The following is a 16,127-nucleotide window of genomic DNA, read 5'->3' as shown; positions in this document are numbered from 1 at the left end:
CCAACTGTCCACAGCAAAGTTTATTATGACAAGACTGCTTTTATTTAGTGATGTCAAAGTGTTATATCACTTCATACTTCTGAACTGACATTGCATAACTTGTTAGAATTACACAGCTGAAGCATTTGTAAAAAGCTTCTGTCCTTGTTAATTTGTGTTTTGGGATAGGTTTTTGGGCTGTCTAACGTCACAGGTTGCATTTCTGAACATCAGCAGAGTACTAAAGGTAAAGTAACTGTTTTCAAAACTCAGCATGTGTACAAACAGTGAGGAATCACTGCATGCACGGATGCACTTTAACAAATAAATTAAAAAGAAGAGCTGCTGAACGTAATAATAACTTTCCTAGAATGGCTGAAGTGCTGCACTTTGATCATTCATCGGAAACATCACACACAACTGTCCCATTTTCCACCTACAGTATTATTTTTATGGTTGTTGAGTGGAAGGATGTCTGTGTGTATGTGGGCTATGAGGCAGTGATGGCTGCGCTGAGACTGTCCCTCTGCTCTGCTGGAAGTGCGGTCACAGCTGCTTGGAAGTCAGCACTATGGTTCTGGGCAAACTTTTGCATTAGTGCTGCTGAAATGTTCTGGCTTTCTGTGGAGGAGAAACAAACAGAGTTAGAGGTCAACACTGGAGACAGATCACTACAAAAGAACCAAATACTGATGAGAGTGCTGTGCAGGGACAGAGGACGCTAAGAGACATCAGATTTGAGGCTCTGAGTCATGAGGGTTCATTCAAGGGAATTTTAACATGCAATCTGATACGCTATTCTCCATGTCGCCATAGAAATCTTCACCTTTATCAACTTCCTTGTTGCCTAGGACATGACTGGAAGTAGCAACTATTGGTTTCATTAAAGTGACGATCTGAAAGAGATAAAAAAAAAATAAATAAATAAACTTGAGGAAAAAAAAAGTCTAATTCAAATATTTTTTTAACATTTAGGGACAAAATGCACAATGTGTCTGAAGAAGTTCAAGATTTACATCAGAGCATGTCAAACTTTCTGCATGTGTTGGATTGTAAGAATAAATGATTTAACATTTAATAAAAGAAATGATTGGTTGGAAGTTTTTCCTTTCAAAGCATCTTTCTAAACATGTGAACAGCTGCTCTTTAATAATCAATGTAAATCAAAGACTTCTTTCAACACAACATAAATGTAAGAAAACACACTTTACTGTGCAACATCCAGTTTCTACAATTGACGACGAGCTTGGACCACAGTGATCTAAACTCATCCTCAAATATAAACAGATGTAAATGTGGTTTTGACTGTACCAGAGCAGGGCTGTGAGTGTAAAGCATAGCCAGGCAGCTGAACACTGTGTTGTTTTCATCTTGGTCCTCTTTGAGTGGGAGACGAGCCACCAAAGCTGGCAACACCTGTCAGTGAGCACAGAGTCATTTGCTTGAAATGCTGAAAACATTTTTGCAGCACTGTTGCAGTCAGCTTCCTGATTGTGAAAATATTTTGTAGTTAAGTTTAACTGAAGAGGCAAGAACAATCAGCTGAAATATTTAATATAACAAACCTGTTCCAGAGGGACAGCATCCACATTGCTCATGATCATCCTGCAGAGGGCAGCACACAGGTTATCAATTACCCTGAGGTCAGATTCCTTGGACAGCAGGTTGGAAAACACAGACAGCATCATGGGATAGTCTCTGAGACAGACTTTGCTAAGGACTGCGGTGCATTTAATATAGTCTGAAAAAACAAAATAAAATGTGTACTGCCAAACACAACAATTATTCCAAACAGAAGCACACACAGTTAAGAAGGATACGATACAACGATGGGTCCAGCTGCCTGAGCCAGGCATCCCAGTCCAAACACGCTGTTGTTCCGAACCTCGGGGTCACTGTCCTTCGCTCCAGCTACCAGTACAGGAAGCAAGCGATTGGACAGGCGGCCTGCCACTCCCCGCCCCCCAGACACACTCATGAGAGCATGGAGGATTTCTGCAATGGTGCCCACAGAGAAGGACCGGTCTGCCACCGTGCATGAGGATTTCTATGAAATTCAATAAATAAATATGATTTATTAGGGTGACTGTTACCAGAGGATTTCGAACCAGATTAAAAATATTTCTCTGTGCTTAGCAAAAATCAATCAGTTCAAGAGTAACAGATATATTAAGTGATATTTACACTATGGAAAGGATTTCTTTCTCTATTGATCTTAAACCGTGGGATAGGTCAAATATGTTAAACCTATAAAATTGAATCTTTGGAAGTCTTCATTAAATGACAGTGTGACTTTATTTATGTTCTCTTTAAATATTTTTTCTTATTTATTTATAAGTTGGGATCTGTAACATCTACGGATGGCAGAGGATAACCCATTGTACTAGTTCTGTTACTTGCTTTGTAATAAACTGCTATCTGAAAAAAAGAAAAGGGTGCTGGAGTATAAAGTGCTCCTGTCAAACGCCTAAATGTGTCAGTGCATTCAGACTCACGGCTTTGTTCATGATGAAAGGCAACAGGTCATTGAGGAAAGGGAAAAAGTTGTCTGCAGGAACAGAGGCAGCCACCAAGGGGATTCCCTCCCCTGCAAACTCCTGGAGCATGGCATCATACTCTGCCTGAAACACACAGCACATCAACAGGAATAATCAATACGGAAAGCAAACATTGGACACAAAATGAGAGGGAAAAAAAAGGATAAAACTTCACAGACTTGTGTTGTTACTTTTGACTGCATTGTATTTAAAAGTGGGCCACAGAAAACACTAAAGCTCTTGGATCAGGACAGATATTTTCACAGTAAAAATTTAACATTTTGTTGATCCAGTTTACTGTCTGATTTGCAGCACCTGTTGGTCTTCATCATCAACTTCATCACCACCACTGTCCTGACACGGGGTCTGAGCAGGCAGAGAAAACAAAGGGAGAAAATGTGGAAGGCTTATAAAGCACAATTCATTCTAAGCAAAACAATCTGTGAGAAATGAGTTTTAGCAAATAAACCCATCCATCACCCACACCCTCACCTTTTTCTTGAGCACATCGCGGATGGCATGGCTGATCTCCTTCAGGCGTGAAGGGTTTTTGAAAACCTCCTCTTTGCAGGACTTGATGACACTATTCATGCTTTCCAAGACACCCATCACAACATGACGCTCGGGCTCTGTTCGCACCGTTTCCAAAAAGCAGGGAACCACTATATCCAACAACTTCAACAGGGCTGAGTGTGGGACAAAAGATGTGCAGAAACATCGAAGAAGAAAGTTAAAAATGTATGAAAAGCAATAGCGCTGAATCCTGTTATACACAAAAGGCACATTTCTGAGTTGATATAAATATAAAAGATATAAAATCTATATGCAACTTTCTATCTCTGTTTAAAACTTGTCTGATCCGCCTTGGTTTTGTTACTGAATCTAGAGCAGACAATACTACTGCCTAATTCAGCATGCTGGTATCCCGTATTACCCTGGTGGTTGGCCTCAGTGGGATTCTCCTTCCACACTTTGTGCTGAGCTCGACAAAACTGCCCCATGGCTCCAAAAGCTGCCCTGCGAACATCCTCATGGGGAAACTGGGGAGAAAAGTAAGAGAGAATACTACAGCTTACTGGGTGGGGCTGCCAGACAGACGTGACAGGTTCATTGCAAGTATTACCCTCCTGAAGTTAAAGGAAGATAAAGTATGAGGGACCCTGGCATTATGGCAGAACCAACAAGGATTGACCCCTAAAAAAAACGGGATACTGTAATGCCAGTCCTTCAGGCCAATTAGTAAATTATTCCTGCTATCCATTATTGCCTTGGTCAGTAGCAGGTCATCTGAGGTTAGAGGAAACACCAAAAAAAGGCCTCTAGTGGGGGTTAAGGTCACAAACTTCTTGTTATGACCAATGAACTACCATATCACTTCCATATCACAAAAGAACAAGTGTTTTAAACTAAGATATTTTTGCCACAGCAGTACCGACATATCTTCTGAAAAAGTGAGGTATTAATAAAATGATATAGGCACAACACATAGCAGGAAAACATTTGATCACCTTGCCATAAATGTGTTTTGTTTTGTTTTTAAAGAAAGGGTCTTTAATGTTCATTAGCCACAACTTACAGTCTCTTACGATGTATTTAGCAGTAGTCTATATACTCTTGGAAGCTTGTTTTAGCTGCCTCACCTTTGTTAAAGCTTATGAAGGGAAATAGTAAAAAATGTTATAGCTGTGAAAATAGCTTTTAAAACTGACCAAAGGAAACAATAGGCAGGATTCAAATCAACATTATCAATTAACCTACAGACGGTCAATTATAACTAGATGCACAATTACAGACCACAAAGTGCCCTTCACAGCACATTAAACGGAGAGGGATATTTGGTCAACCAGCCAACCGGAGCCACTTACATCTCTCATCTCATAAACCTGCTGGAAGCTGGACTCCAGGAAGGGCTGGAAGGCAACACTGTCAGGGGAAACCACAGCAACAAGAGCAAAAATTACACACATGTTCACATCTAAAATGTCTTACATGGGACACAAGTTTTAGAACACTTCCTAATTTTTTATTCTTATTAACTACATTTATCCATGTATGTTAATCTCTGTAAAATTCCCATCACTGGAGGTTTAAAAAACAAAAAGAAGTTACAAAGTTTTACCCAGCATTGAAGGCAATCTCTCCTAGTGCCTCGCAGGCATCCTCCTTTTCGTCAATGTAGGCGTTCTCCACACTGAAGCTAAGAGACGGACACATTGGGGTTTCGGTGTGAGTATTTGGATGAACATGAACTACGTGTGTGTGTGTTTATGTGAGCCTTACCCAGCCACATCTTGGATATCTGTCTCTTTGTCATCTTCCAAAAAATCCTCTGTATCTTTTTCCTCATTGTCGTCGTCATCATCGTCCAGCAGAACAAACGTCTTGTCCTCCTCAAGGTGTGCCTGAAAACAATAAAATAGGACGTGGGAAACTGAAATATTCGTTTTAATTGGGAGTATTTCAAACACAAGTGCTACAATGATAATTTCTACCGTGACGCCTTCACTGGACTTCAGGGCATACAGCATGACAGTTGTTATGGCAGTGAGGTGAGGAGTCAGGCAGTCAGGGCTGACTATGGATACAGCAGAATAGAGGCTGTACCTGAAAGAGGGAGGGACAGAGAGGTGAAGGACAACCAACAGGTAAGCTGGAGCTTTCTGTACTACTATTTCTGAAGATCACAACAACACAATAATAAAGCTCTGACAGCAGGGAGAGATCTTTTAGCAGGGAATGAAATGAGGACTAGTTAAAAATGTGTTTTGAATCACAACGTTGAATTCTTGAATGTTTGCTTTGTTCAATAAAGAATTGTAACATACGTGCAGCGTCTTAGGTCAGGGTCATCAATGGTGTCGGTGAGGTTGAGGCCCAGTTGAACACACTCAGCAGCAAGAGGACTGAAGACATCTTTGCCAATGGTGCGGGCGAGAACAGAGAGAGTATCTGACAGCAACAATAAAACAGTGAGATAAAGCCTACAGAAACCACCAGGGGACGTGTGGTTAAAATGTGTCCTGGTCTCAAAAAAAACGTTTTAGTTTAGAGACAATTTTGAAGTTTACCAACCTAAAGACTGAGTTTGTAGAGACCTCATTTCCTCTGTGGTGGTGGTCAGGAAGCCCTTCAAACTTTCAATAACTGGGGTGAAGTAGGGAACCAGCAGCTCCTTGGCAGCATTGGCTGTTAAAGTCATTTGAAGTAGTTGAGAGATTAGTTTTCATTTAAGCGATAAGATTTAATGTCATACCAGCTTGTCTTTCTATTTTTCGAAATTTGACACTGGAAGAACAAATAATTAAGGATGTTTATTGAACTAGTATCTTACACAGTCAGCCAGAAAACTACAACTCTTTTCTTTTTTTTTTTACTGGTTAATGTATAAAACCCTGACAGCCTGTTACCTATGGCACCGATAGCAGACACTGCCAGTTCTTTTATCTTGAGGTTATCTGTGTTGTTCAGAGCAGAAAGCATCGTCTCCATCAGAGTGGGCAGGTAGGGCTCAATATCAGCTCCTGTTTGTAAAACCAAAATGAGAGATGATGAAAAGAAAGTGACTTTGTTTTGTTTAACAATAGAGTTTTTGGTTTGCAGAAAATTTTGGTAATTTCTCCCCTTGCAGGGAAGTTGTGTGAGTTTTACTGTGCTTGTCTCTGGGGAGATCTTTTCCAGTTTACCTAGGTTCTCCATGAAGTTCTCCAGGGCGTAAAACGCTTTCGTGACGTGGCCAATCTTGGCCTGGTTCAACGATGAAAGGTATCCCAGCAACAAAGGCATCAATTCTGAACAGTACGTGCTCACTTCAGGCTGGAAAGCAAAGAAGGAAAAATAAAATTTATAACAAGAAACTGAGAATAGTTCTTTGTTTTATCGTGGAAAAAAACTATACACATGCATATAGATCAGGTTTGAGATAAGTGGCACTTTAAGTAAATCCAATAGCATGCAACATCTTATAATAACTTCAGTCCATTCCTTCACACACAGTTCCCGTTGTAAATAAGGTCTAAAATGAGCATACTGTGTCACAAATAGAATAAAAATTGCAAGCACTTCATTCCAAGTATAAATCCCTAAGAACCACACATTAAAGGCTTGAAAAACAAACAGAAAAACAGCTTTTCCCACTGAGGTGTGTCCTAACTCACCTGTAAATGTTCAGAGAATTGTCCAAGGGCAAAAAGGCCCGCACTGCGCACCACCTCACTGCTGTCTGAAAGACTCTGGCATACTGTTTGCAGCACTGATTTTAACATCCTACCACACAAATACACGAAGAATTTTTACACATTGTCGAAATCAAACTGCATGTATAGATTTAAAAACAACATATATACACTTATTTCAAGTCAAGGGGGCGTACTTAGTGCGTATGTGGTCTGCACACCCTTCAGCCAGCACAGCAAGACACATGAGTCCTCCCTTCCTCTGATATGGATTTTCACTGGCAAGGCAGGTCTGAGTAAGGGGCATCTATTACAAACAACAAAACAATTTAACACACTATCAGAAAGCAGATACAACAGCCAGGGATCAGAGTTATTTCAAATCTATATGACCTACCAGTTGTTGGAACAGTTTCTCTGGAGGCATATGAAGAGCCATAGTGTCAATAATCTGAAAACAGACAACAGAACAAGTCAAACCTTATTCAAAAATTACTTTAAGTTTCTGCAAAGTGAACTTCTTTGATAAAAAAAACAACAAAAAAAGCACACTTTATATCAAAATAGTTAAACACCTGAGCAGCACAGTGTTTGGGACTTTCATTATCTGTTCCATCTCCGCTGTTGTCCTCTTCATCTTCTGGGTCCTGCTCACCAGGAGCTGGAGCTGCAGTCAGTACAGGGAAAATGGCCTGCAGGATTGGGTTCAGGAGCTTCTGCTTCAGCACCGTCTATAAAGATTAGAAAAATATATTATTTCAAGTTTCAAATGAAACTTTTATATTCTGTACAGTTTTAAGCTATGTGATACTCCTCCAATGAAAACCAAACCAGTTCCCAGCCGCTGGGAGTACAATGAGTATCCATTATGTAAATCCACTTTCATTCAGTCGAGTGTCACAAGAGATTGCACTTTTGTGTTTTTACAGTTAGTTTAATTCATTTTGCATAGTTAGTCACCAAAAACATTCCCAGAAAACACTAATTTATTCATTTCAATCTAATAGAAAAAAAAAAAAAAAAAAAAAAAAGAAATCTTGTAGACACACTGTCTCTTCCTAGAAAGTCCAAAAGCAGATGACCTATACTTATGACATAGAGAATTTTGTCAAGTCACAGCTTAGTATTTTTACTTTTTAATCATCCTCTAAATTCTATAGACTATAATGACTGAACTGCATATAATAAAATGTGTGAGAAAAGTGTTAACTTTAACTTGTGAATTTTGAATGTTTTCTCTGTTTTTTTAGGATGGCTATCGCTGGTAAATATAACATTTTTACATCCACTGGATTCAAGCTGTTTGTCTGTTTCCAATGTAAATTGTGGTTTTGGAGTACATGCTGCTAGGAGAATCTCCAATAAAATTGCGTCTAGACTAAGTGAATTCTGGACACTGAAGGTTTTTCAACTTGATGACTGCACTCTATAGAGCTACATTTGTGTTTGTTTGTTCTGTTGCTGAAAGGGTCAGCTCTGGAGGATACTCCAAGTTCAAGAGTGATATTTTGGTGTCAAGAAAAGACAAGACAAGCGGTCATGTCTTTTGAACAATAACAGACCCACAAGACTCTCATATGCTCTACAACCCCACATAGACACACATAAGCAGATATTTAAAGAGCTGGTGGATGACTCACCTTACTCTTCAACTTGATGAGGAAGGTGACGCAAGAGAGTGCTTTCACTCGCAGAGAGTCACTCAGATTGGTGTCGCTGCCGACCTAACACAAGCATAAAGCACATGTTGTTAAAATTCACTTGAAAAACCCTCTGAGCATTCAGGTAGCAAACATCACTTGTCAGCTCAGAAAAATGAATAAAATTTAGAATATCAAACAGAAATCACACATTCAGGTCGTACCTCCAAGAAGAAGCGGACAATGTCAGCAACATGTGGGACGATAATGGAGACCTCACTCTCCATGAGCTCATTAAACACCTCCATGGCCTCACTGGCTTGGTTCTGTGAAGGGAGAGACAGAAGTAACAATTTAGTAGGTATGTTTCATAAACACATTAGGTACAAAAGCATTTGCTAAATGTCAGAATTTACCTCATCTGCCTTGATGAGGCATTTCAGGGCAACAATCAGATTTGGGAGGATGGAACGCATCAGGTGCTATAAGACAGCAAGATGTTACTGAGTTGTGACAAAATACTTCTAGATTTTTAGAAATGACAAGATTTAGAATATAATTCAGGTCTTATTTCAACTTAAGTTGTAACGCATCACATTCAGTGCAATTATAAACAAATCTCTTCTGGAATAGTTTCAATGTCTGCACATTGCCTGAAATGTTGTTTTGCCTCACCATCTCTTCTGTGCCAGTGAATGCTGTTATGGCTGTGAGGGTGAGGATGCAATAGTACAGGGCTGTAGGGTTGTTGTGGTCTTCCAGCACACTACGAAGCAGCTGCAGCAGCTGGCAGTAATGGGGCTTGAAAGGCTCAGGGTTGGATTCGATCACCTTGTTCAGCAGCAGGAGACCAACCTGGCAAAAAAAACATTATGATATTTCTAGTGATTAAACCATGCACAAATTACAATATAATATGAGACTTTAATCCAAATGTTTCAAACATAAGGCCTGAGGACCAGAATTGGCCAGCAAAGACTCTAATTCAGTCTATCAGATGGAAAAAATGTAAACGGGGGTATATATTTTGCACTTTTAGCTGTATGTTTGTAAGTTTTCTAACCTTTACAACTGATACAGACTTCACCCATTTATACTAAACCAAAGAAAAAAAAAGACAGAAATTGACCTGTTTGGAAATCTGTTTTTTGTTTGTTTAAAGACAGGGTAAAGACCAGGGAAAAACAAAAAACAAACAGTATATTTTCTGTGAATTAACAAAAACTTACTGAACAGTCTGGGCAATGAGCTACCATGTTTTACACATTTACTTCTTACAAATTAAGCCCAATGAGCTATACTGGCAATTGTCTTTCATTAACTAAAGCAGCATTTGTTATTATCATGTAGAAAAACTGAGACAAACAGTTAAATCTGCACTTCTTTTTCTTATGTTAAGCTATATTACAGATTAACTGTGTAGTTAAACTTTCACTGGTGTGTATCACTTAAAATCAAAGTCAGGTTTATGTGGCCCACCATGCAAAATGTGTTTGACATACTTGCTTTAAGCTATAGCTAACACAGGTTATGAACTAGTCCAGACATGTGCATCTATCATCATCTACACTTGTAAATACATTAAACTAATCTGAACTCGTAGCTGGTGCTTGATCAGGCTACCTGTCTGTCATGAGGGTTGCCGCTCTTGGTGGACTGAGTGAGAAGCTGGAGCAGGGCAGGCCAATGGTCTGGTGTCTCATGTTTAACCATTACAGCGCACAGCTGGGAGAGTGAATGCTGCACCGTGTGCCTGCAAAGAAAATAAACAGAGAGGCAACAGCTCATGACAGCTCAAACGTGTAGGTCTGTATCTAGAGAATGCAAAACAGTAAGTGCAGCATTTTCTTACTCTGTTTCCTGCATGAAAGCCTGCAGCACCACTGCCTTCAGACTGTGTGAATAAAAAGCAAACATCACAGCAGTGTTTAAACTATAAAAGCTGGTAGTGTGAAAGACAAGTAAAACTCAAACCTCTCTCTGTCATTAGGGCTGATCTTCTTCCAGTGTTTCTTCACCCTCAGCCTCAGCATCACTGCAGCTGACTGACGGATCTGCATGTTGGATGCCAAATGTTTACAAAGATTGGCATTCTTTTCACACACACACCAGAGGATAAAATAATAAAAGGTATATAGTACCTGAGGGTTTTGGGAGCCACTCATGACCGCACACAAGCCTGGAATAATAGCTGGGTCTTTGAACGCCTGTTTCAGCTGGGCTGTGGCCTAAAAGAGGACAAAAGAGATTGTCTGTGGTGGGTGCCACAAAGAAATAACAGCTCACCAACTGACTCACAACCTAAGCCTGGTTTTTATTTAAGGTACCAACTATTCAGGCAGTAAACTGCTAATATAAGAACCCAGTGGTTCTAAATATCAGTACCAGTGGTTTAACAGTTAGCTTACCGAACCTTAACAAACATTAGCTAGCTTATCTCCAGCAGCCACTTCAAAAAGTTCCCTTATAGCCGGGCAAAGTAATGCTAACGTTAACTTTAATAAAATTATTTGTGACGTTACCTGCTGAATAATTGCATTATCAGGCTGTGTGAGCTGCGAAAGAATCTGCTCGAGCTCTTCTGTCATCTTTGTCACCCCTCAGCGCCACCAGCTTTCAGATAACCGTTTTGTGATCGTTACCGTTAGTTGACGTTGACAGACTCGTAAATAAAACGAGTTGTGTGCCTTCTTCCCAATGCGACACCTGCCAAATATATCACTTGGTAGTTCTAAAAGTTAGCTACAGATTTTCCTTTCGGTCAAATTTGATTTTAAATAGTGCGAAACGAAAAATGAAGACTGATAGATGCGAGTATCTAAGCTCGGTCCGGTCCACGAACGCTCCAAATGCCAGCACGCGAGGCAGAACCGGCCAGGAGTTCCATGTGAGTTGCGTTAAAGGGACCAGCAGATTTCAGGATTTTTCAGTCTTACTGAAACAAACAGCGCCTTCAGGTGGTTAGGAGGCCCAATGCAACACGTTCAAATCCTTATATCTGAGAAACTGAACAGGAATTTCTGGCCTGTTAGCAGTTCGATGAAAAAGAATAGGGGAAGAAAAACCCAACTACATTAAATTCGACACCACGCATGAAATGACTTTCTGTTTTCTGGGAACAGAAAATCCAGTGTTTCAAAGCACTCTGTCAGTTCCTGGATTCAGGTGGTTTTGTCTTTTCTGCATCAGATATATATAGGAAATGTTTTTATTTAAGCAAGGGTAAAAACAACGAAATAAATCAAACAAACAAAAAAATAGCAAAATAATGCCAAGCTGAATTGGAAATGGTACATCACTGATTAATCCCAAATTGGGTGTGACAGAGGGCACTGGCTTTTCCCACATTTCCTATATTAAAAAAAAAGTTATATCTTGAAGCTGCACAGTCTGTATATAGGCCTGTGAATGACTCGAACGTTATGTCATGGGAGCATTTTTGAAAATGCATCCTCGCCCTAATTTGACCAGATGAGTTGAAGACTTTTTTATTGATATTTCTGACACTGACCCACTGGATATTTACCGATGGAGAGCTTCTGAAGAGCTGAATGTTGAAGGTGTGGGATGTCTTGTGTCCAGACAAAACATTTTGGCAAATGTGACCCTGAGCAGAAATACGATTGTTGATCGGGTTTGTGAGATGGGCACTGATTTAAGAACACAGTTGTGTGAAAGAAGCAAAGACTTTATTGCATACTCTTGCTGTGTATGAAAGTACAGACATGATGGACATTGCACAGGTGGCCATTTTTATCTGTGGTGTGGAGTCCAATTTGTGTGTTACAGAGGAAATATTGGACATTAAATCGATGCACAGGACAAGGACAGGAAAAGACGTGTCTGTGAAGGTTCTCAGTCATCCAGGTCATCGTAGTCTAAGGAGCTTGGAAAGAAAAGCGTCTGGACTTCTTTAGGTTGCTTGAAGACGTGGTTCTAAACACAACGGATTACTACTCTTCTCAGTGACAACAATACCTATGAAGCCTTAAAGCGAGACCCCACAAGCAGCTACAAAAAGAAAGTTATCGCTTGCCTCACTTGAAAAGGACAAAATCATTGACCGCCCTAGATATCATCGCCTATACCCAGGGGATGCCATACCTTGCATTTACAGACTTCCTAAGATCCACAAAGAAGGTGTCCCACTCAGACCCATTGTTAGAAGCATAAACTCAGCCACTTACAACATCTCGAAACACCTTGCTACCATCCTAGCACCTCTTGTGGGGAACACCCCACATCACATCAAGAACTTCACCGACTTCACCGACAAGGTCCAGAAACTTACCCTGGATCCAGATGAAACCGTGGTGTCCTTCAATGTAGTCTCTCTATTCACTTGCATACCTACCACAGAGGCAGTGGAGACGCCTACAAGAAGACAGCTCTTTGGAAGACAGAACAAACTTCACCCCCGATCAGATTTGCACACTGTTAGACCTCTGCCTTAACACCACATATTTCAAATACAACGAGGATTTCTACAGGCAAAAACATGGCTGCGCCATGGGCTCCCCCGTGTCACCTATTGTAGCCAACCTTTACATGGAGGAAGTGGAAAGAAAGGCTCTTGGCTCTTTTAAAGGGAGAGTACCCAGCCACTGGTACAGATATGTAGACGACACCTGGGTCAAAATCAAAACACAATAAGTGGAATCCTTCACTGCTCACATTAACGCTGTGGATAAAAAGATCAAGTTCACCAGGGAAGACACAAAGGATAACTGTTTGCCTTTCCTGGACTGCACTGTGCACATTGAAGAGAATGGAAACCTCAACACTGAAGTTTACCGGAAGCCCACACACACAGACCAGTACCTCCTCTTTGACTCCCATCACCCTCTGGAACACAAACTTGGAGTAATTAGGACCCTACACCACTGGGCAGATCATGTTCCCTCTAAGCCTGAAGGGAAAAAGAAGGAACACACACATGTAAAGGAAGCACTTAAAACATAAAATCCTAATTGGGCTTTCATCAAGTCAGCAAAGATGTACAGAAAAGAAGATCAGACACCAACTAGGGAGGATACGAAAGGCAAACGCAACAACATTGTCATCCCCTATGTAGCTGGTATATCAGAAAAACTCAGGAGAGTCTTCTCCAACCACAACATCCCAGTATACTTCAGACCCAGCGACACACTCAGACAGAAACTGGTTCATCCCAAAGACAAAACTCCTAAACACAAACTTAACAATGTGGTGTATGCTGTACAGTACAGCGAGGAATGCCCAGACCTCTACATTGGAGAGACCAAACAGCCACTTCATAAACGTATGGCACAACATAGAAGAGCCACCTCCACAGGACAAGACTCAGCATCCATCTGCATCTAAAGGACAAAGGTCACTCTTTCGAGGATGCTATGTTCACATTTTGGACAGAGAGGACAGATGGTTTGAAAGATGAGTAAAAGAAGACATTTATGTCCACTGTGAGCGACCATCTTTGAACAGAGGCGGTGGTTTACGACAACAACTGTCTGCCATCTATAATCCAGTTTTGAGATTCCTTCCCAAACGCCTTAACGCCCATTCACATCCTGGGCCATCTGACCTCAGGAAATCACAATGAGCTCACCCAAAACCTTGGCTGATTGTGAACTACACCCATTTTCACACCTTGGCTCATGTGATTAGGTAGAGGATCATTAGGGGGTCCTTTGTCCCTCACAGGGGGACACTCCCACAGAGCTTAAATCTGGGATTCTCCACCATTTGACCCTACCCATATGGAAAAGAAATAGAAAAAACTTATAAAAGGCTTGCATCAGATGTGGCCTACTTCATATAGTAAATCATATAAGGCTTATGTGATTTACTCATGAAAGTGGCCACTTTCATATATTGTTTTAGTAAGTATCCAAAAGATACAAGTTTCATTTATATAATTTTTCTAGGGATCTTATATCTGTTTTCACTCTTGTATGCTTTTCATACAAGTTTCACACAAGACAGATACGAACTTTATAAGATTTATATATATCTTTTCCATATGGGTAGAACTGAAGAAGCTTCTCAGATGAGAGGTGAAACGTCTTCAAGCAACTTAAAGAAATCCAGACACTTTTCTTTCCAAGCTCCTTAGACGACAGGAAAAGACTTTTTTTTTTAAACGTATGTCAAAGTGTAACTGACATGAAACTGCCCTGGGACAAACTTGTTGGACTTAAACAGATGGAGCGTCGGCAATGTGTGGTGAAAAAAGTGGACTAGTCGGCAGGATGCGAGTAAAGATGCAGGAGGAGAACTGTACCGATGAGTTAACAGCATATCACTGCATCATACACCAGGAAACGCTGTGTGGTAAAATCCTAAAAAAAGGAGCATGTAATGAGTACCGTAACGCAAACCGTAAATTTTATCCGAGCTAAAGGTTTAAATCACCGTCAATTTCGGTGTTTTATGGGGAAATGGATTTAGAGTTTGCCACATTCCTTATCATACAGAGATCCGTTGGCCGAGTTGGGAAAAAGTCCTCAAAGTTTTTGAGCTCAGCAAGGAAATCTGTCAGTTCATGGACATGGCATGTATGATGCGGTGAAGGCATTTCGAGTGAATGGGAGTCACAAATGCACCAATGCAACTTGCCTCACTTTCCCTGTTGCCAAGTAATGTTGAACCAAGTCGGCGCAACATTGTTCCCAAATGCGCACTTTGGTGTTAAACTGAGCGCACTGCGCACTGAGTTTGCACGGTGCTTTGGTGACTTTGAAGCTCAAAAATAGAATTTCGAGGTGCTTCGCAACCCATTTACAGGTGATGTGGAAACTGCACCTGTGCAGATTCAGGTGTTGGCTGCAGTGTAATGGGACACTCAAGGCAAAATTCGACACTGAATGGCCCGCACAGTTTATTCGTTCCACTCCTGAAGCAACGTCCCAGCTCCGTCTACGGCTCGAACCTATTGTATGTTTGGTAGCACATATCTGTGTGAGAAGCTGTTTTCAGTGATCGAGATTAACAAAACAGCACACAGGAGTCGTCTCACTGATGAATCGACCCAGAGGAAAAGCAGGCCAAGCGGGCTGGGAGTGACTCAACAGGTATGTATGCATGTTGTATTTCATTTAAGATAATATTGGCAAAGTTAGCTAACCTCTTTCCTGGTTCAAAAATGCCCTTTCTCTGTGTGTTTTAAGGCCATGTTTCAGTACTTACATTTTCGACCCGACATAAAAAGCCCAGAGTTGTACCTCCAGGCTGGAGAATAGAGTCAGCTCCACCTCAGGTCCATTCTTGTTCGGAAGGCGTTTCCAAATGTCCCGCCACTGTTTCTTGGTTTGCTTGTGGCGACACCTGGTGGCAAACTGAAAAAAATGCCACCAGAATAAAACCTTTAAAGCTCAGCAGTTTACCTTCATTTTCTGTTCTGTCCTCACTCATGCCAACACATATCAGTAACCATGCTGACCAATGTGGACCAAATAGACTTGTGCTCATGAAAGCACAGAAAATTCTTGAAATTCTGAAAACTTTTGTCTTAAACGACTTTTTTTAGGAATGATGGGACTGACCTACAAACAGGTGAGTGTTTTGGAAGGTTACTAGAACATAAATTAAATTCATGTTCAGTTTTGGGTCCATTGTACTCACTGAATTTTGTCCAGTTTCTCCCATATTTAGATAAAGGATTGTTTTCAAAAGAGACAGCATCCATAGCATGTGATTAGGGGCGTCCCACGTCCAAGTATCTCCCATTATTAAACAGAATTGATCTGATCTGGGCAGTTGATTGTATTTGATGAAATGTAGTGCCTATAATTTAAAACAAGAACTCTGTATTGTGGTTT

The 16,127-nt window shown here is 40.7% G+C and overlaps 1 protein-coding gene across 2 annotated transcripts; it reads right to left on the bottom strand.

The window, feature by feature from the left end:
* Window positions 1-2: 2 nt before the first annotated feature.
* Window positions 3-15,591, bottom strand: ipo4 (importin 4). Of its 2 annotated transcripts, none has more exons than XM_031755530.2 (30): window positions 15,496-15,591; window positions 10,470-10,556; window positions 10,303-10,382; window positions 10,181-10,222; window positions 9,952-10,081; window positions 9,004-9,183; window positions 8,745-8,810; window positions 8,553-8,654; window positions 8,329-8,412; window positions 7,264-7,419; window positions 7,086-7,139; window positions 6,886-6,995; window positions 6,671-6,779; window positions 6,200-6,329; window positions 5,924-6,037; window positions 5,589-5,702; window positions 5,342-5,465; window positions 5,009-5,120; window positions 4,797-4,918; window positions 4,636-4,713; window positions 4,382-4,439; window positions 3,451-3,556; window positions 3,009-3,202; window positions 2,832-2,882; window positions 2,475-2,600; window positions 1,800-2,026; window positions 1,545-1,677; window positions 1,291-1,395; window positions 806-875; window positions 3-600 (listed from the first exon to the last, which is right to left on the bottom strand). In XM_031755530.2, the coding sequence occupies exons 2-30, from the start codon at window positions 10,491-10,493 to the stop codon at window positions 470-472; spliced, it is 3,132 nt and encodes a 1,043-aa protein (XP_031611390.2). In that variant the 5' UTR covers window positions 10,494-10,556; window positions 15,496-15,591; the 3' UTR covers window positions 3-469. The 2 variants fall into 2 exon arrangements, with proteins under 2 accessions (XP_031611390.2, XP_031611389.2); XM_031755529.2 differs by lacking the exon at window positions 15,496-15,591 and adding an exon at window positions 10,851-11,229.
* Between the last annotated feature and the right edge of the window lie 536 nt (window positions 15,592-16,127).

Source organism: Oreochromis aureus, linkage group 9, assembly GCF_013358895.1.
Source record: "Oreochromis aureus strain Israel breed Guangdong linkage group 9, ZZ_aureus, whole genome shotgun sequence".
Classification (NCBI taxonomy): Eukaryota; Metazoa; Chordata; class Actinopteri; order Cichliformes; family Cichlidae; genus Oreochromis; species Oreochromis aureus.
The sequence above is the reverse complement of the archived record's forward strand: the minus strand, read 5'-3'. Positions and strand labels throughout refer to the sequence as shown.